General features: G+C 35.5%; 1 protein-coding gene across 1 annotated transcript in view; it reads left to right on the top strand.

Moving 5' to 3' along the window:
* Positions 1-22,190, top strand: part of gabra3 (gamma-aminobutyric acid type A receptor subunit alpha3) — a 301,027-nt gene that overhangs the window by 53,580 nt on the left and 225,257 nt on the right. Inside the window, exon 2 of the mRNA XM_056446783.1 lies at positions 17,741-17,851. Within this exon, the coding sequence (XP_056302758.1) occupies positions 17,763-17,851 (89 nt within the window). The 5' untranslated portion in view covers positions 17,741-17,762. The remainder of the gene's footprint in view (positions 1-17,740; positions 17,852-22,190) is intronic.

The raw sequence follows: 22,190 nt of genomic DNA, 5'->3' as shown, positions 1-22,190 counted from the left end.
AACAGGTTTACTCACTTATTTTAAGTAAAGTCAACTGATCGCTTTAAAAGCAACAGGTTTACTCACTCATTTGAGTAAAGTCAACTAATCGCTTTAAAAGCAACAGGTTTACTCACTTATTTTAAGTAAAGTCAACTGATCGCTTTAAAAGCAACAGGTTTACTCACTCATTTGAGTAAAGTCAACTAATCGCTTTAAAATCAACAGGTTTACTCACTTATTTTAAGTAAAGTCAACTAATCGCTTTAAAAGCAACAGGTTTACTCACTTATTTTAAGTAAAGTCAACTAATCGCTATAAAAGCAACAGGTTTACTCACTTATTTTAAGTAAAGTCAACTGATCGCTTTAAAAGCAACAGTTTTACTCACTTATTTTAAGTAAAGTCAACTAATCGCTATAAAAGCAACAGGTTTACTCACTTATTTTAAGTAAAGTCAACTAATCGCTTTAAAAGCAACAGGTTTACTCACTTATTTGAATAAAGTCAACTAATCGCTTTAAAAGCAACAGGTTTACTCACTTATTTTAAGTAAAGTCAACTAATCGCTTTAAAAGCAGCAGGTTTACTCACTTTTTTAAGTAAAGTCAACTAATCGCTTTAAAAGCAGCAGGTTTACTCACTTATTTTAAGTAAAGTCAACTAATCGCTTTAAAAGCAGCAGGTTTACTCACTTTTTTTAAGTAAAGTCAACTAATCGCTTTAAAAGCAGCAGGTTTACTCACTTATTTTAAGTAAAGTCAACTAATCGCTTTAAAAGCAGCAGGTTTACTCACTTATTTTAAGTAAAGTCAACTAATCACTTTAAAAGCAACAGGTTCACTCACTTATTTGAGTAAAGTCAACTAATCGCTTTAAAAGCAACAGGTTTACTCACTTATTTTAAGTAAAGTGAACTAATCGCTATAAAAGCAACAGGTTTACTCACTTATTTTAAGTAAAGTCAACTAATCGCTTTAAAAGCAGCAGGTTTACTCACTTATTTTAAGTAAAGTCAACTAATCGCTATAAAAGCAACAGGTTTACTCACTTATTTTAAGTAAAGTCAACTAATCGCTTTAAAAGCAACAGGTTTACTCACTTATTTGAGTAAAGTCAACTAATCGCTTTAAAAGCAGCAGGTTTACTCACTCATTTGAGTAAAGTCAACTAATCGCTTTAAAAGCAGCAGGTTTACTCACTTATTTGAGTAAAGTCAACTAATCGCTTTGAAAGCAGCAGGTTTACTCACTCATTTAAGTAAAGTCAACTGATCGCTTTAAAAGCAGCAGGTTTACTCACTTTTTTAAGTAAAGTCAACTAATCGCTTTAAAAGCAGCAGGTTTACACACTTATTTGAGTAAAGTCAACTAATCGCTTTAAAAGCAGCAGGCTTACTCACTGATTTGAGTAAAGTCAACTAATCGCTTTAAAAGCAACAGGTTTACTCACTTATTTGAATAAAGTCAACTAATCGCTTTAAAAGCAACAGGTTTACTCACTTATTTTAAGTAAAGTCAACTAATCGCTATAAAAGCAACAGGTTTACTCACTTATTTTAAGTCAACTAATCGCTTTAAAAGCAGCAGGTTTACTCACTTATTTTAAGTAAAGTCAACTAATCGCTATAAAAGCAGCAGGTTTACTCACTTATTTTAAGTAAAGTCAACTAATCACTTTAAAAGCAACAGGTTTACTCACTTATTTGAGTAAAGTCAACTAATCGCTTTAAAAGCAACAGGTTTACTCACTTTTTTAAGTAAAGTCAACTAATCGCTTTAAAAGCAGCAGATTTACTCACTCATCTGAGTAAAGTCAAGTAATCGCTTTAAAAGCAACAGGTTTACTCATTAATTTGAGTAAAGTCAACTAATCGCTTTAAAAGCAGCAGGTTTACTCACTTATTTAAAGTAAAGTCAACTAATCGCTTTAAAAGCAGCAGGTTTACTCACTTATTTAAAGTAAAGGCACCTAATTATCTTTACAGGCTATAGCATTCCATAGACAATATTAATGTATGTCTATTATTGCTGTATATTGCTAATTCATAAATAGATGCTTATGTAACACAAAATTGTGTTTTAATTCCATGCAGCCTGAACATCAGTGATAGAAATTAGTTATTGGTTTAATTTTGATGCATTTATTTTCGTGGTGGTGGTTGTTCACAGTATTTATTTATTTATTTATTTATTTATTTATTTATTTATTTATTTATTTATTTATTTATTTATTTATTTATTTATTTATTTATTTATTTTTTATCTATTTATTTATTCATTAATGTGTTCATTTGTTCATTTATTCCTTAATTTATAAATTCATTTATATATTCATTCCTTGGGTGCTTGATATATTGTAATAACGGATGCCTGACTCTGATGTTTGGAGAACATGATGTTAGCATTGCGTCTCCCGAACCTTGTTACAGTGAACATTAAATCCTTTTACAGACAATCTTCTGGGATCAAATTAAGCTCTCTTGTTTTGTTCATAAAAAAAAGACTTTCAGGCTTTATCCCATTTATTAAATGAGTTTGGAGGTTTTTAAATCCCTGTGAATTTTCAGACGTTGTTGTTTATGAAGCCTTAGCTCTCGGTGAGACAAGCTAATAAGGACTAAAATAAAAATACTAGCGCGACGCTGTGATTATGTTATAAGAACAGCAGTGCTCGGAATTTTCCATTTAGATGAACTGCTTTTAAATTATTCAGTATCCATCATGCTAGCAATGCTCCTGAGGCCATGTGTATTTAATGGTGTTCAATTAGCCCGACACACACCAGACTACGGTGTGTGTGTGTGTGTGTGTGTGGAGGACAGTGACTGACAGGCAAGCTAACAGCACAGAATTACTGACACAGCTTGGCGTGTACGTAAAGTTGGTCAAGGGTTTTGACCTTTCTCTGACGCTTTGACAGTTTTCAGCAGCTACACAACAACACATTTTGTTGGCTTGTTTTTCCCTGACTTGAGTAGCTTTGCCAGTCTTTGGCATATGAACTTTTTTCTCTAACTTCTGTGTGAACCACTGCAGACACTGAATAATGGATTTTCTTTAGAGCTATGACAGAATGCAAGCTCACAATTTGTAAGTCCACACTATATATAGTGTTTACTGTTTATGTAGTGAATATTTTAAACCTTGGATTTTTATTTTATTTTATTTTATTTTATTTTATTTTATTTTATTTTATTTTATTTTATTTTATTTTATTTTATTTTATTTTATTTTATTTTATTTTATTATTTTTATATTTTATTATTGATGTAATTTGTTTTATTATTTTAGTTTAATTTTAATTTTACTTTATTGTTTTTTCACTTAGTTATTTTACTTATTTTTTATTTTTGTAGATTTTATTAATTTATTTAGATTTTATTATATATTTTTATTTTATTTAAATTTATACATATTTATATTTTTATGCTTTATTATTTGTTTTTTATTTTTATTTTATTCTGTTCTTTTATTTATTTTAATAAAATGTTTCTTTATTTAATAGTTTCTTTTATTTTTTTATTTGTTTTATGTTGTTTACATTATTTATTTTGTTTGTTTTTCAATATTTTGTTTCTTTTATTTTTTTATTTATGTAATTTTTATTTATTATTTTAGTTTAATTTTAATTTTAATTAATTTTATTTTATGCTATTTAATTTAATATAATTTCAGTTTTATTTTACTTTAATGTATTTTTTAAATTTTTATATTATTTTTAAATTTAATTAATTTACATTTTTATTGGTTATTTTATTTTATTTAAATTTTTTTATTTTGTTATTTTATTTATATTTATTAATATTTTATTTTAATTGTTTTATTATTTATGGATTTTTTATACATTTTTTATATTAATTAATTAATTAATTTTCTTTGTCTTTGAACTTGTGGGGGAAACCTGAGCACCCGGAGGAAACGCCACGCCAACGCGGGGAGAACATGCAAACTCCACACAGAAATGCCAACTGACCCAGCTGCTACCCACTGCATCACCTACACTCTCAGAAATAAAGGTACGCGAGCTGTCACTGGGGTGGTACCTTTTCAAAAGATACACATTTGTACTTAAAGGGTTCATATTGGTACCTCAAAAGTATATATTAGTAGCTAAAAATTTTAAGAGGAACACTTTTGTATTTTTAAGGATTAATATGTTCCCTTGAGGTATTAATATGGACCTTTGAGGTACAGATTTGTACCTTTGGAAAAGGTACCATCCCAGTGACAGCTTGCGTACCTTTATTTCTGAGAGTGTATTATTTTATTCTGTTCTTATTTATTTTAATTTAATTTATTTTTATTTTATTTTTAGTTTATGTTATTTAATTGAATTTATTTTAAATTATTTTTTTTATTTTATTTACATTTTTTAAATAAATATTTACTTATTTATTGTTATATTTTGTTTTTATTTTTTTAATGTTCTTATTTTTATTTATTTTATTTTTATTTTATTTTATTATATTTTTAGTTAATGTTATTTATTTGAATTTATTTTTAATTAAATAATTTATTTATTTACATTTTTTAATAAATATTTACTTATTATTTTATTTTGTTTTTATTTTTTTATGTTTCTATTTTTATTTATTTTTATTTTATTTTATTTTATTTTATTTTATTTTATTTTTAGTTTATGTTATTTAATTATTTTTTTTAATTAATTAATTAATTCATTTATTTTTTTATAAATATTTACTTATTATTTTATTTTGTTTTTATTTTTTTTATGTTCTTATTTTTATATTATTTTATTTTTATTTACTTGATATTTCATTTTTTATTTTTTATTTTATTTTATGATTTTGTGCATCATTTAGTCACATGTCCTGACGTTTTCTCTTTGTACATACAGCATTATCTGTAACATTTACAGGCATACATTATTGCATATTTGAGTGTATGATGAAATGTGCAATAAAGATACACTGACAGCATTTAACACAAGCCATATTGTGTATTTACAGTTGTAGAAAAGAGATGCAAAACAAGTCCTTTATATTATAAGTATAATTATTACAGCTTCATTATTTATAATTTTTGGCCTATGTCCATACACTATTAAAAATTGGGCACACAAATCTAAGCCATGATATTTATAATGTTATATTTAAACATAGAAATAATTGAGATCCATTAACCCCATTTTTAATATACACACATAACCCTTTCAGGGGTGGCCACAGCGGAATAAATCGCCAACTTATCCAGCATATGTTTTACGCAGCGGATGCCCTTCCAGGTGCAACCCAGTACTGGGAAACACCCATACACACTCATTCGCACACAAACACTATGGACAATTTAGCGCTCCCAATTCCCCTATAGCGCATGTGTTTGGACTGTGGGGAAAAACGGAGCACCCGAAGGAAACCCACACCCACACGGGGAGAACATGCAAACTCCACACAGAAATGCCAACTGACCCAGCCGGGACGCGAACCAGCGACCTTCTTGTGACAGTGTTAACCACTGTGCCATCGTGCCGCCCACCAAAATAAACATTACATTGTGTATTCTTAATACTCTGAAATGAGCCGTCTGTAATAAAGGGTCAGAGAATTAAGGATCCCTTTGCAGCCTTTTTATTATAAACGTGAGTAAAATAAACAGACGGGGTCACATCACAACAGATAAGAGCCATGTAGGTAAAGAACAGATCGATGAAGATAAACAGGCAAACAATGGAGAGCAGAATCCCTATAACACCGCAGAGGTCAATAACAGCAGAATAAACCATCACAAAAGCAGAGAGCAAATACAGAAATCCAAACAAGTAATCGGGGAAACGCTCAGAAATGTCAGCCAGGCAAAACAAGACTTCACCATGGATGTGTGTATACTTGTTTTGATGTCCTGGTGGGGACTTAAACCTGAAAGCACAAAATAAACCATACCCTACGGTGTACATAATATCTGTTAATGAACAGTTTCCATACTTCTACATTCTTTAAATATACGATTGTGAATTGCATTATGGGATGTTAAAGGGGAAATGAACCACTCATTGACTCAACAGTCAAGTTTACATTATTTTGTACATTGATTTTCACTTTAATGGATATATATATATGTATATATATATATATATATATATATATATATATATATATATATATATATATATATATATATACATACTGCTGCATTTCGTCTTTAAAATGAACGCCACGGGGCAGTATGACACTGTTCCTATTCTCGCTTACCAGCTGACCTCCGTGTAGACAGCTTTTCTGCTGTTACCAGTTTGCCCAGTGGCTCACCATGTACGTCGACAAACTTCAGACGCAAAAAGGAGTTGACCACGATGATAGGGTTTGAGTAGAACGGTTCCAGAAAGCAAGTACGACAAAAACTAAAGCAAAAAATATAAATAAATAACAGGGTGAGAATGAGGTAAAATCTGAAAATGTGGTAAAAAATCAGGCTGCCGTGAGGGCTTTTCTTTTGTTGGATTGCTTTTCAAAACACAGTGGTTGGGTTTAGTAAAGTGAGTGGACGCTGGTCCATCTGTGCTTTACAGAACTTATCTCTTGGGTTTAGAGAAGGGGGTGGGTCAGGGATTGGTCGGTCATTCGGTCATTCGACGGCGGCCTCTGGTGGATTTACAAGAGAACAGCAGGCGTGATTGGCACTCGCAAGAGAAATTTGAGAGTGGAAAAAGTGTACACAGCGACCTCTAGTGGATTCGCAAAAAGAAAAACTGCAAAAAAAACAGCTCCTGGGACGTATTTCACGCTCTCCAGAAATCTATACGGGGGTACGTTTTCAGAATAATAATATGCACAGCAATCTGAAGTCAAATTTATTAGCTCTCCTGTATATTTTTCCCCAATTCAATCATATCTTAACGTTAATACAGCTGTCATAACATTATTTATCAATATGTGGACCTTTCTGGAGTCTCAGAAGCCATGGAAAATAAAAATGTAAAACAGGAAATCCATTAGGACCATTGTTTTCGTTTACATCCCTCAAAATGGTCTACTATGTATGTATTCGATCATGATTACCTTAGCATTTAATATCTAATCTAAAAGCCTCATCAGAATGTCAAATATCAAATGGCAATAGAGGAAGATTTTACTGTGCCAGTGCTGTAGATGGAGCATGATGTAGAGAAGTGCCACAGTTTTGAATGAAGGAAGAGCGATCAATAGGGTAGATGAAGGACGTATTTACCATGCTCCCACTGTTTCTACTGTGTATGTCTGGAGGCAGGATATAAAATCAAGGGTAGCACTGCTGCAAAAGCCCACAAGCACCTTGGAACTTAATGTATTTTCACCTTTTAATTTAAGATAAGGCACAGCGGCGGGTCGACGTGGGAAGCTAGCGTGGGCAATATCTCATTTCTCCTCATTGACGATGGCGGATCAGTCAAAGGTGCTGAGACTTCAATTCAGCTCTGTCTTTTCTCTCAAACTGAAGTCTGCGAGGGTGTGTGAGAGAGTTTCATTAATCCTTTAAAATGTATTCAGCATACGCAGTTGTTGTCCCTATGAGGAGCACAGCAAAAATTGCTATGCAAATACTACAAAAATATCGCCGGGTCTATTCTACGCAAGCTATGATGACTTTCACCTTGATGTATACCTGGCAGAACTGCACTGTAGGTGGCGAGAACGAGTCTTCGAATCTGTGTGTATTCCTACTGTGAAATGACCAGATCAAACGTGACATGCTAACATGGATGCAGTTCACTAGAGTGAATCTGGTTAATGTTAGCTTCACATCTGACTTTCAGGAACATGTAGAGTTTATGCGTTCCTGTAAAATATATACAAATAAAATGGAGCGGGTGCTGTTTAAAATGATTGACGGTGAGTGAAAGCCGTCTGACAAAAAAAGTGAATCAAATCAGCAGGACGCCCTTCTGGATCTTTCACTTCGAAGAACTACTGAGTACGCTTATATCAACATCTGGAATCTAGTTATTTGCTTTAATAGACAATAATATAATTAAGGTGTTTACGTGAAGTGCTGTAATGTAATTTTGGGTGACTTTAACTGCAGTTGGGCAGTTTCACTATCACTCATGAACATTTCATTCATGCCCCCGTGACAAACAGGGGTATTAGACGCAAATAAGGAGGAAGGACTGATGAGAGTGTTATGGAATTTAATAACGCACACCAAATGGAAAGAAAAAACTTCCGCATTTCGTGTTGTGTGTGCGTGCGGTCCTTTACTGACAGCCGCGTGTGTGGATCTTGTCGGAAAATATCGCGAAAATATCATAACGGTAATAGTTTGATTGCGGTGTTTACTTCAATAATGCCACTTATATATGCATACTTCACGTCTTAATTCCATTTCTGTTTACTTCATGTATTGACTTTTACAGTGGGATTAATCTAGATAAAAAAAATTGATCTATGCCCACCTATAATATAAGGGTGACGGCTGATCACATGTCTGATTATAAAAGTAACTACTTTATGAGACAAAATTATCTTCAGGAAGTATATTGTGTAAACTATAATGTCAGGGCTGTCTATGCTAATGAGGGAGAGATGGTCATTAGTGGGCGGGGCCAAAGACTATATAATACACAAGACGTGTCACTCGTATAGCATTGAATGGGGAAAAGTGTAACTGTCAATATGGCGAATGAAGCCCTGTCTTCTAGTACAGAAGCCAATCAGCGATCGCTATATGGCGAATAAAGCCAGCCTTCTAGTACAGGAGCCAATCAGCGGTCAATATATTGCAAATAAAGCCCGCCTTCTAGTACAGGAGCCAATCAGCGACCAATATATTACAAATAAAGCCCACCTTCTAGTACAGGAGCCAATCAGCGATCAATATATTGCAAATAAAGCCCACCTTCTAGTACAGAAGCCAATCAGCGGTCAATATATTGCAAATAAAGCCCACCTTCTAGTACAGGAGCCAATCAGCGGTCAATATATTGCAAATAAAGCCCACCTTCTAGTACAGGAGCCAATCATCAATTGCTATATGCCGAATAAAGCCCGCCTTCTAGTACAGGAGCCAATCAGCGATCAATATATTACAAATAAAGCCCACCTTCTAGTACAGGAGCCAATCAGCGATCAATATATTACAAATAAAGCCCACCTTCTAGTACAAGAGCCAATCAGCGATCAATATATTGCAAAATAAAACCCACCTTCTAGTGCAGGAGCCAATCATCGATTGCTATATGCTGAATAAAGCCTGCCTTCTAGTACAGGAGCCAATCAGCGATCAATATATTACAAACAAAGCCCGCCTTCTAGTACAGGAGCCAATCAGCGATCAATATATTGCAAGTAAAGCCAACCTTCTAGTACAAGAGCCAATCAGCGATCAATATATTGCAAATAAAGCCCGCCTTCTAGTACAAGAGCTAATCAGCGATCATTATATTGCAAGTAAACCCAACCTTCTAGTACAAGAGCCAATCAGCGATCAATATATTGCAAATAAAGCCCGCCTTCTAGTACAGGAGCCAATCAGCAATCAATATATTGCAAATAAAGCCCGCCTTCTAGTACAGGAGCCAATCATCGATTGCTATATGCCGAATAAAGCCAGCCTTCTAGTACAGGAGCCAATCAGCGATCAATATATTACAAACAAAGCCCACCTTCTAGTACAGGAGCCAATCAGTGATCAATATATTGCAAATAAAGCCCGCCTTCTTGTACAGGAGCCAATCAGCGATCAATATATTACAAATAAAGCCCGCCTTCTAGTACAGGAGCCAATCAGCGATCAATATATTGCAAATAAAACCCGCCTTCTTGTACAGGAGCCAATCAGCGATCAATATATTACAAAGAAAGCCCGCCTTCTAGTACACGAGCCAATCAGCGATCAATATATTACAAAGAAAGCCCGCCTTCTAGTACACGAGCCAATCAGCGATCACTATAGAATGATGATTCTCTGGGGGAGGGGCTTGGACCAGACGTGAGTTTCTGCAGATTTTGTGTGATACGAACATTTACAAACGAAACTAAATAGACAGTTGTTGTTTAATTTTATTGCTTATTCGTAATATGAAGTGTAATCGTAAGCTTGGCAAGTAGTTTTGGAGAATATAATGTTTCCCCATTCATACAGAATGCCCGCGCATACTGACAAGAGGCGTTTCAAAGATGGCCACCGAGTAAAATGACTTGCCTTAAAGGGACTGTGGCGGAGCTTTCTCCCTCTGATGACATCATACAAAGGGAGAACGTCAATCAAAGTGTTTCAGCAGACTGATTTTATCAAGCCTGATTATAAACAATACAATTAATACATTTTTACCATTGGAAGCTGCTTATATTCACACACTGCTGACAAACAACTGTGTTTAAATCCCGTATAACAGTGATTTTTGCATGATAGGACCCCTTTAACATATGTTAAGGTTAACATTAACCTTAACAGATGTGTACAATACAACCTTATTGTGCTCTTAATGCAATGCCCTCCCGAACAATACCTTTGTTAAAGAAATGGCTTGGTGTTTGTTGACTTGGTGTTGGGATTGCAGCTCTCTGTTTGGCTCTTCGCAATTAGACTGAAGTCCACTCCTAATTCTCTGTGCACTCAATGCGGCGTGCATATAAATGCTCCTATTAATCTTCCTCACAAAATGATACAAGGGAAAACACTTTCAAGCCTGCTATCAGAGACGCTCTGGCCTCCAGCGGCTGTAGATAGAGATACACATCCATAAAGAGAAGGTTCTGCAGAAGTTAACGGAGAAAGTGTGACTGCAGGCTGAAATCTGGCAGGCTATCAGAGCAAAGCATCTCCAGACAGTTTAATCAAATTCCTGCAGTAGCGCTCCGCACAGTGGGATCCGGCAAACGCTTGTCACAAGCGCGTCGCCTTCTTACTCTGGCACGTCTTCACTTCCTCCCAAAGAGATTGTTAGACATACTGTAAAAATGACAGTGGCATAAATGACATGAAGAAAACAAAACAAATAGATTTAAAAAGGGATTTCAGCATTTAGAGACGGTTGTTGTTTCATTTTATTGGTGGTTTCAAATATGTGATGTAATCATAAGCTCGGCATGCAGTTTTGGAGAATTTAATGTTTCCCCATTCAGACCAAGTGTGCCACACGCCTGATTTTGAGTGACACTCCCGGCCGTTAGATCGCCCCCTGGGGGCTGGCTGCAGTACAAGTCATAAAGCCCGCCTCCTCCATGTAAATGAACGAGACTTGAGCCCAAATAATACTAAAAAATATAATGAAACTTGCTATAAAATGTCCTGAAAGATAGTTTTTGGCCAATTATTGGCCCGTTTCCACTGAGTGGTACGGTACGGTTCGGTTTGGTTTGGTACGCTTTTATGGCCGTTTCCACTGTCAAAAAGCGTACCGAACCGAACCGTACCGTACCACTTTTTAATAACCTGCGCTTCATTATTGATGTGCTTTTGAAACCCGATCCTGTCAGACACTGACAAACGCGAGAGTGAAGCGTGAAGAAACAAAGGAGAAGCCGGGGAAAAAGGAGCACATTATTTTTTCAGCAAACGCGAACAAAATGCCATGTATAACTAACTTATTATCTCCACATTTTGGACTAATATGAACTGGGAATGATGGAATTACTGTCTAACAGAGGCTACATGTGCAGCTGAAGCTTACATACACAGATAAGAGGTTTACACTGACTGTAGGCTATATTTTGTGTTGTTTTGAACCTAAATACGGATGAAATGTCTGCTGTGTGTGTTCTTCTGTAGTTGGTATCATATCAGAGACTGTAAGTGGCTGAATGTGTTTATATATGTTCATTTATTTAGTTATTTAATATAATTACAGATGTTACAGTAGGCTATTTCGTCATTGATCTGCAGTTATAATCAACTCATGTTCATAGAAAAGTTAGTAATAAACATTTCTACACAAGTATTTATGTGTGTAAAGCATCTGTGTTGTGAGAAGAGCTTCTCATATGATATGTGAACGACCCATACAGCTTTATTGTAGACATTTCCTCGAGCGAGAATGACGTCGACTGAAACTTTCTGTCGTACACCACGCCCACCAAAAGGGTACCCTTGTTAGTGGAAACGCAAGCCTGATAAAGGTGACCCGTACCAAACCAAACCGTACCGTACCAGTCAGTGGAAACGAGCCATAAGGCGCTGGTTATGCTGATATAGGTTCAGATGTTCATTTTTGTAAACAGTATGCTTTTAGCCAGCAATTTAATGCTATAAAAATGGGGCGTGTCATCGTGATTGACTCTTGTGATTGACAGCTTCTTAAAGCAGACCGTCGGACCTTCAGGAGGAGATTGAAGTGTTATTAATCCATTTCTGTGTTATTTTACCATTATAAAATGAGTTCAGCGGTAAACCATATATTCTGACCTACAAATCTGATGGATCACTGTTTGAGCTTCAACGGCTTCATCTTAGTTGTTGTTGTGTGCTGATGCATGCAAAACTTTAGTCAAGACTGGAAAAATAACAGATGATCATTATCTAGTAGTAATTCTTTTCATGGGTCTGAAATGATAATTAGGAAGCCAAATCGAATGTTAGCCGATCTCCACATCGATCTCCTGTAATGATATTTGAACTTGATTTAAAGGACGTCTCTGACATTTAGAGTTTCGGCATGTTGTCGAGTTAATCTACTGAGTTTGCTGTTATAAAATATTAATGTTCTAGAAGCAGAATCTTATATAACAAATAGAGCTGTAATGTTATATATTATATGCATTATTTACTGTTGGCTTTTTATTTAAAAACACCTAATAAATATTAAAATGAATGTAAATTCCACTTTGCCGGATATTAATTCATCGAATAAACCAAATGAAAACAGAAAAAAATACAAATAAAAAAGCGATGTTGCAGCAGCTGGTAGACATCAGTTGATATAGTAATACTGCAAAGTTTATTGTGACGAGGATTATTTTATAAAGTGCAGGGATGGGATGTGTAAATATCCTGTTGATATTTAGAAATCTTGCTGTGTTTATCTTTTAAGCACATGATTTTTCCCGCATGGCAAATAGCTGTCCATGGTGCGTATATTTTGGGTCCTGTTGATTGCTAATTAAACATAAAAACCTTTCTAAAAATGTGTGTGTTGTTTAAATGTTATTGTTCATATTTTACAAATGTTATTTATACCCCTGTGAAGATAACAAATGCCAACAACTCTGTTCTAAAAGAAATATGTTATGTGCTTATAGCTGAGTCTAAATCAGGCTAGAGCATGTGAAAGAGTGTTTATTTGTGCTGTCCAACATCTATTGTTTTTATTAAATTATAACAGCTTACATCACACAGTTTTTAATAAATCATTGTTACATATTATTAAATGTAAGTGCTTATATTTATATTAGCGAGCCTTTGTTACAGTGCAGATACGGGTGGTCAAATGAGAAGTTCGGGGGGCGTGGTTAATGTGGCGTACAAGCGTTCGGTTGGAAGCTTAATTCTGTGGCTCCACCTCTGGCTCCATCTGGTAGTCCCTTCTGCGCATGCCCAGGCTCCAATTTCAGCAGTGTTTTGCGACAGTTTGTGCCCGTCATGAGGTGTTTTGCATTCAAAGCGTTCAATGGGAAAAGACGATGTCGCGTTGTCCATATTTCTTACATTCAATGATTCGGACAGAAAGCCCAAGCATACAGCCCAAGAGGCATTTCAAAGATGGCCACCGATTGAAATTACTTGCCTTCAAGGGACTTTGGTACAGCTAAAGCTGTGGTCACACTGCATTTTTCGCCCCTTAGGTTTTCGTTTATACGCATGTGAATGTGTCATACTGGAAGCGCAAGCTTGTGCGAAAAGTTTTGCATGTCCCTGCATTGCAAAGTTCAAGCTTATTCTCTGACCTGTGAAATGGCATCATGTGATTCCATGAAGACCAAAACATGACCTCTCTGTACAGAAATGTAAAATATGGCACAATCGACCACTCTTCAATGACGGTATTTCGCAAGCTCCAATTCTAGTGTGGTTCAAGGTTGTTATACTTAGCGAAAACGAACGAAAACACTAAAACTATAATTGAAAAAACATTTTCGTTAATTGAAATAAAAATTAAAACGAGAGTTTTTAAAAACTAGAACAAACTAAAACTTTTTAGTTTGGTTTTAATTTGTTTTTAATTAGTTCAATTGGTTTTCATTCGTTTTTAATTCGTTCAATTCGTTTTAATTTGTTTTTTATTTGTTCAATTGGTTTTAATTCGTTTTTAATTTGTTCAATTGGTTTTAATTCGTTTTTAATTCGTTCAATTCCTTTTAATTCGTTTTTAATTTGTTCAATTAGTTATTCTCTGACCTGTGAAATGGCATCATGTGATTCCATGAAGACCAAAACATGACCTCTCTGTACAGAAATGTAAAATATGGCACAATCGACCACTCTTCAATGACGGTATTTCGCAAGCTCCAATTCTAGTGTGGTTCAAGGTTGTTATACTTAACGAAAACGAACGAAAAAACTAAAACTATAATTAAAAAAAATATTTTCGTTAATTGAAATAAAAATAAAAACGAGAGTTTTTAAAAACTAGAACAAACTAAAACTGTATTATGCACATACAAAACTAACTAAAATGATAGCAAAAAACGTCTTTCGTTTTCATCTTTGTAAATGTACTTAATACATAATCTTACTGTAAGCCTTTGAAAAGTAAATCTATTTACTTCGCGCTGCCAGTGTTTGACCCGTACGGCACCTCCAGCCAGATCTCACGAGAAAACGTAAGTATTTTACGTTTTGTCAGTTTAGTGGCTAATTCGTACGAATTTGTATGAATCGTACGAAATTGTACAATTTTAAAAAGGAGGCGTGACACCTAACTTCAAACCTAAACTCAACCATCTTTGGGGGATGAGCAAATCATACTAAATTGTACAAATTACATCATACGAATTAGCCACTAAATCAAAAAGTTACGAATTGGCGTGAGATTGTGTGGGCACCTCAGAGTCTGTAATCCTGCTGCCATTGGCCAGATCAAGCCGGTCCTCCTCCAGTCATGCTTGCTGTTGCTCCCGCGACAAAAACAACAAGTGGACATGACCGCAGCATGACGGCAGCATTAAATACGACCCGAGCAGAGACATAAGTGTATTAATTTAACACATTTGTGCCCAATTATGGGTTTTATTTCTGTGTTAGTCATCCTGGTCACGAGCAAATCGTTCTTTGTAACCGGATCTTCTAAGTGAACCGGTTGAACTAATTCACCAAATCCAGCTGAATCATTTGAAATGACTTGCATCTCCGATAAGCACTAATCCACAAACTACTTACTTTTTAACATGCCCAATACCCGAAATAACTCGAAATAAGCCAATTTCCTGAATTTTTTAGGTATTACGTTTTTTTATTATTATTATTATTTAATTAGTTGATAAATACATGCATTTTATCGACTTTTTTATCATATATCCATTTTTTTTCTGTGGAAATTTATCATCAAAGACTACAGTTTTCTGACAATCATCCTTTACTCTAATATTTCACTTTGCTAGACATAGAAAATGGCTAAATAAGTGTGTTTAGAAGATTAATGGTGTATGCTAATTTCACAATGAGGGTGTGATTAATCACACTAAAGCGTGCAAGTAAATGTGATTAGAAGATTTAATCTGCTGACAACTCTAATAGAAGCGCCACTGTAAGTGAAGCAGCATTTCATAGCGTAATAATACATTTGAACTTCAAATATGATCAAATAATTAGACGAATCATAATTAAGACATGTATTAATTTAGATATTATTCTATAACTATATTTTCTTTTCTAAAAAAATAACCAATACTGTGCCCTTTAAACCATGATCAAAAAAAGAAACATGAACTACTAAATCTAAAAACAGAACTAGATAATTTCTGTGACTGTTTACTTTAGATTCATTTGCTATGGGGGATATGACTAGGATTACAGTAATATATGTCAGTACCTTTTACTAGTACCGCCCTGCAGCGTTAAGCTATAATCACACCTAGGTTATAATAGTTATAATAGATTTTTCAGTAGTTTTAGTTTTCATTTCATTTTGACTTTTTCTTTTCAAATTCAATTCGTTTTAATTCGTTCAATTAGTTTTAATTCATTTTTAATTCGTTCAATTCGTTTTAATTCATTTTTAATTCGTTCAATTCGTTTTAATTCATTTTTAATTCGTTCAATTAGTTTTAATTCATTTTTAATTTGTTCAATTAGTTTTAATTCGTTTTTAATTCGTTCAATTAGTTTTAATTCATTTTTAATTTGTTCAATTAGTTTTAATTCGTTTTTAATTCGTTCAATTAGTTTTAATTCATTTTTAATTTGTTCAATTAGTTTTAATTCGTTTTTAATTCGTTCAATTGGTTTTAATTCGTTTTTAATTAGTTCAATTGGTTTTCATTCGTTTTTAATTCGTTCAATTTGTTTTAATTTGTTTTTAATTTGTTCAATTGGTTTTAATTCGTTTTTAATTTGTTCAATTGGTTTTAATTCGTTTTTAATTCGTTCAATTCCTTTTAATTCGTTTTTAATTCGTTCAATTCCTTTTAATTCGTTTTTAATTTGTTCAATTAGTTTTTAATTCGGCAGAATTGCTCGTTTTTATTAGTTTCTGTATTTTGAAATTGCTTAGTTTTAGTTTAGATTTGATTAGTTTCAGTATTAGTTTTAGTTTTAGTTTAGATTTTATTAGTTTCAGTATTAGTTTTAGTTTTAGTTTAGATTTTATTAGTTTCAGTATTAGTTTTAGTTTTAGTTTAGATTTGATTAGTTTCAGTATTAGTTTTAGTTTTAGTTTAGATTTGATTAGTTTCAGTATTAGTTTTAGTTTTAGTTTTAGTTTTAGTTTTTTAAAGAAAAAAAAATGTAAATTAGGATATTTGTTAGTAAGATTCAAAATCCTCAGAATAAATATTGTAAGTCAACCAAAGATACATTTTTTAAAACGTGTATTCAGAGGACACATGACCACTACCATCCACCCATCCTCAAATTCAAATACAACAACCCACAAGATAGCAGCTCTAAGTACAGTACAATAGGCTGTGTGTGCAAGGCTGCTTCTGAGATTAGATAGTAGTAACATGAAGCAATTCAGATCTTTAACTCAAACCAGACAATCCTCCTATGTTAGGACTCAACATATCAAAATATGTAGTCAGCAATCTTAATTTCAGTCAGTTAAAACATCAGCATGATCTGAAGAGTTTCTTACGATTAAGTTTTGCAACCCAACTGAAGCTTGATTCACTTATTTAAATTCCAGTATGACTTTCTGTTTTGATCCTCTCTTTAAGCCATCGGTTTACCTGCGCTGCAGTTGTTCGAGTCTGCTTCAGTCACAGCAGGCTGCCGTGTACTGTTTGTGTTCGGTTCACCTGCTGAATCATGCATGTGCTGTATTATCGGCTCACCGCTTCTCAAATCTGATCTCAGTGATCTATTTCTATTTTATGTCAAGTTTTTTCTGATCAAAGATTGTGTGTCTCACATTCTGGAGGCACAAAAGACTAATAAATCTTGAAAAAGGCGTACAATAAGTGCCTTTTAAGCATAATGACATAAATATACCCAATACACTTGTATTTATTATCAAAATACATATTTTTTTAAATCTCAGATGTGATTAATTGTAATCAGTCGTTTAACATCACTCAATTTGATGCTTTAGAAGAGTCAAAAACATACATACGACAGCAGAATAGCTCTAGTATTTGATTCTCAGAATTGAGTCGCCATATGGCAGGGCTTTCATGCCATATTGTGAAAGATCTCACCCTGCTTCCTCTCATCTGTATTTTTTTCTGCAGGCGTTCAGGACTTCAGAGTGCTATGGCTGGCGTTTTCCACAAGCTCACGTCATGCGTCTGCTGCGTGTGGATCCTCCTCAGCCTTTTATTCAACCCAAGCTCACAAACCGGGTAAGCACTTTCCCCAGTGCCACAGGCTCCAGGGTTGCATCGCTCCTAATACATTCATTAATAAGGTTGTATTATTGCGTGGGGTCATTTACGATTCGCAAAATGCCATTGGAGCCGAGCGTAGGTGGCTGTAATTCTCTCGCACAAACTGCCATGAATTGGATTTTAGGCGGTGGAGCAGGGATTGGTTACAAGTGTGACTCAATAAACCTGGAAAGAAACTGACGCTGGAAGAACCTGAGGGATCCCGAGACCAGTTTTTCGGCTCGATTGCTCTGTCGTGATGCCAGTTGGTTTTTTTTTACTGCTCATTAGCTCAGTGGTACATGTGAAAAGTGTGATGGTACATGCAAATGGGGATTTTGGGAAAAGGGGAGCTTGTGATTATAAAAAGATGGTGGTGTTTTATATAGTATTATATGATGCAGGATCAAAACATATGAACTTTAACATGACATATTACCAAAAGGCATCGGAGAGTGGGTTTTGGGGATGCAATGATTATAGATTTTGGTTGTATGATTATAGTCTGAGGAATAATCACGGTTATAATGATTATTATGCCTTCATTGATTTCAAAACAACACTACTAGATCAGTAAATCACATGAAAAGTCCTTATATTTTAAAGTGTTATTTATTGCTGCTCAGTAACCAATTAATACAGCACTGAATGATGATAAATAAAACATACAATAGTCCATTTCTCTTCGGACTGCGAAGTTTTTGGCATTTAAGTATAAGTAAAAATTTACATTGGAAATAAATGACAGAACAGTGGGTGAATGAATGGATAGATAGATAGATAGATAGATAGATAGATAGATAGATAGATAGATGGATGGATGGATGGATGGATGGATGGATGGATGGATGGATGGATGGATGGATGGATGGATGGATGGATGGATGGATGGATGGATGGATGGATGGATGGATGGATGGATGGATGGATGGATGGATAGATGGTGAGATAAATAAAATATACAGTATGTACATTAAAAATATCATTACTTCTATTGGAGGTCCCCATATAGATAGCTGTACAAGTGAGTGTGTCTGTACCTTGTATTCCATAGATGGATGGATGGATGGATGGATGGATGGATGGATGGATGGATGGATGGATGGATGGATGGATGGATAGATAGATAGATGGATGGTTAGATGGTCAGATAAATAAAATATAGAGTATGTACATTAAAAACATCATTACTTCTATGGGATGTCCCCATATAGATAGCTGTACAAGTGAGTGTGTGTGTGTACCTTGTATTCCATAGATAGATAGATAGATGGATGGATGGATGGATGGATGGATGGACGGATGGGGACACCAGCCCTCCTTGACCGAGTTTGGGCATTCCTGGCCTAGTAAGAGCTTGATTAGCTAGCCCAGGTGTGTCTGATTGGGGTTGAAACTACACTTTGCAGGACACCGTCATCCAGGACCTAGTTTGGACTCCCCTGGCCTAGTAAAAGCTTGATTAGGTAGCACAGGTGTGTCTGATTGGGATTGGAACTAAACTTTGCAGGACACCAGCCCTCCTGGACCGAGTTTGGGCATTCCTGGCCTAGTAAAAGCTTGATTAGCTAGCACAGGTGTGTCTGATTGGGGTTGGAACTAAACTTTGCAGGACACCGGCCATCCAGGACCGAGTTTGGACACCCCTGGCCTAGTAAAAGCTTGATTAGCTAGCACAGGTGTGTCTGATTGGGGTTGGAACTAAACTTTGCAGCACACCAGCTCTCCAGGACCGAGTTTGGGCATTGCTGGCCTAGTAAGAGCTTGATTAGCTAGCCCAGGTGTGTCTGATTGGGGTTGGAACTACACTTTGCAGGACACCGGCCAACCAGGACCGAGTTTGGACACCCCTGGCCTAGTATAAGTTTGGTTAGCTAGCCCAGGTGTGTCTGGTTGGGGTTAGAACTAAACTTTGCCGGACACCCACCCTCTAAGACCGAGTTTGCGCACCCCTGATATATATCATAGGTCATAAACTGGATTCCCGGAGGGCCGCAGCTCAATTTGCTACAATTCGCTTCAAAACACCTGCAAGGATGTTTCTAGAAGGCCTAGTACAGGAGTGTCCAAACTAGGCCCTGGAGGGCCGGTGTCCTGCAGATTTTAGCTCCAACTTGTCTCAACACAACTGCATGGATGTTTCTAGAGAACCTAGAAAGAGCTTGATTAGCCAGTCCAGGCATGTCTGATTGGGGTTAGAACTAAACTTTGCAGGACACTGTCTCTCCAAGACCGAGTTTGGGCACCCCTGATCTATATCACAGATCCTAAACTGGATTCCTGGAGGGCCGCAGCTCTGCACAGTTTTGCTTCAATCCTAATCAAACACAGCTGATCCAACTAATCAAGGTGTTCAAGACTACTGGAGACTATCGAGCAGGCTTTAATTGGAGGTGGTTGGAGGTAAACTATGCAGAGCTGCGGCCCACCAGGAATTAAGTTTGAGACAATTGATCTATATGAATATACATGACTTGACTTATTGTATAGTTCCAAACATATCCTCATCACTCCTTGCATTATTAGTGAAAAGAGAATAGCACATATTTAAATATTCATCTAAACAACACTGCAGAATCACAAGCCCGTCTTTTTACCCTCAAGTGAAGGGTGGAAAAAAGTTTGCGGTGAGTCTTTACCGTGACCTAAATCCAAAGCCATCATAGCAGATCATCTCCTGGTAAGTGTTTAACAGAGAATCATTATACTGCAGATTCCTAGCTGCTCATGAAGATATATTTGGCATATGTGTGTTGAGTGTTGCCAGGCATGCTCAGCAGGCATCTATTCATCTGGATCCTCACCATCTTTGTCAGAGTAATTAGTCAAAGAAGAACATTGATTGGAATCTACCAATTCCATCTGCCAGTAATAAGAGCTACAGAGAAACACATGGACGAGAAGAAGAGGAGGAAAACAGCATGCCAGATGAAAGCGGATGGAAAGCAGACGTTCCTTCCTCACACACACATATATTCAGTAGGGGTCATCGAATGCAACGTCCTTGCTTTGGGAGCAGAAATCGAAAAACTATGAAATACATTTTACATGGCAGAACTTTCCATAAAGGAGTCATGATGGTCCAAACATTGGTCAGATTTGTCCTCTTCCAGGGGATTCTCCTTTTCAAAGACATCTTTGGACATTCTGTCATCTTCCAAATGATTTGCTATTTTTTTGTATCACCAAATTATTGCGAATTATATAATATATAACAAATGCGCTACCTCAGAACCCACATATTGTTTACACTCTGCATTTATAGAAGTCAACAGCCAATCAGAGGTGCTTTTACTGGCTGTTGCTAAGAGGAAACCATTGTTGATGTGAGACAGGTTTGATTTAAGGCTCTCTATCTTACCAATGTAATAACGTTGTGTGGAATTTATGGTCCTGAAAGGGGAAATCCTAAGCTTTACATAGATACTGAACTTGGGTATATTCAGTAGGGGTCATCGAATGCAGTGTCCTTGCTTTGGCAGCAGAAATTAATTCTCCTCAATGTCAGCAGATAGAAAATGTAGTGAATTTGATTCAGTGTGACATCCCATCACCAATCTGCTGGATCATCTATCACCCTCATTAAAAAATATACCACTATTTCAGAGGATGATTTCAGACGTTAAAAAGCCTGCCACCCGTTTGACTTACTGCTCCAGGATCAGCATTATTTTCAATTAATGCTCCAGAATCAGCTTCTTTTGGGCTCAGATCACAAAAGCGTTCAGTCATTTCTACCTCAGTATAATGAGAATACATGCTTAAGCAGCTTGGGATGTTTGGTGAAAGTCTTTCATTATGCTAGTTTAAAAGGTCCTAATGGGAATGTCAATTTCCACTGATTCCCATAATCAATTGTCATTTAAATTAACGACCAATTAATCGTTAACCTTAATAATGCAAGATCTGTCCACTTCAGGGCCATTGTTATGGGCAAGGATGTGCAAATGAGTCAAAAAAAAACAAGTGTAGCAAAAGGATTGCAGAATTGTAAACATAATCAGTGATTGAACAGTTAAAAGAACCATTTAATCAATAATAAAACATATGCCAGGGTAATTGGCAGTTCGTTCCGTGCCAATTCAATACAAAGCAACTGTACTCCCGATGAAATGGGAGTAATTCATCTAATTAATCCCTATTAAACCGTTCATTCATTCATTTTTCTTCAGCTTAGTCTCCTATTTAGAAGTGGTCTCCACAGTGGAATGAACCGCCAACTATTACCGCATATGTTTTACGCAGCGGATGGCCTTCCAGCTGCAACCCAGTACTGGGAAACACCCATACATTCCCATATTCACGTATATACACC

Source organism: Danio aesculapii, chromosome 21 (assembly GCF_903798145.1).
Source record: "Danio aesculapii chromosome 21, fDanAes4.1, whole genome shotgun sequence".
Taxonomy (NCBI): domain Eukaryota; kingdom Metazoa; phylum Chordata; class Actinopteri; order Cypriniformes; family Danionidae; genus Danio; species Danio aesculapii.
Note: the sequence above shows the minus strand (reverse complement) of the source record. Positions and strands in the feature narration are given on the sequence as shown.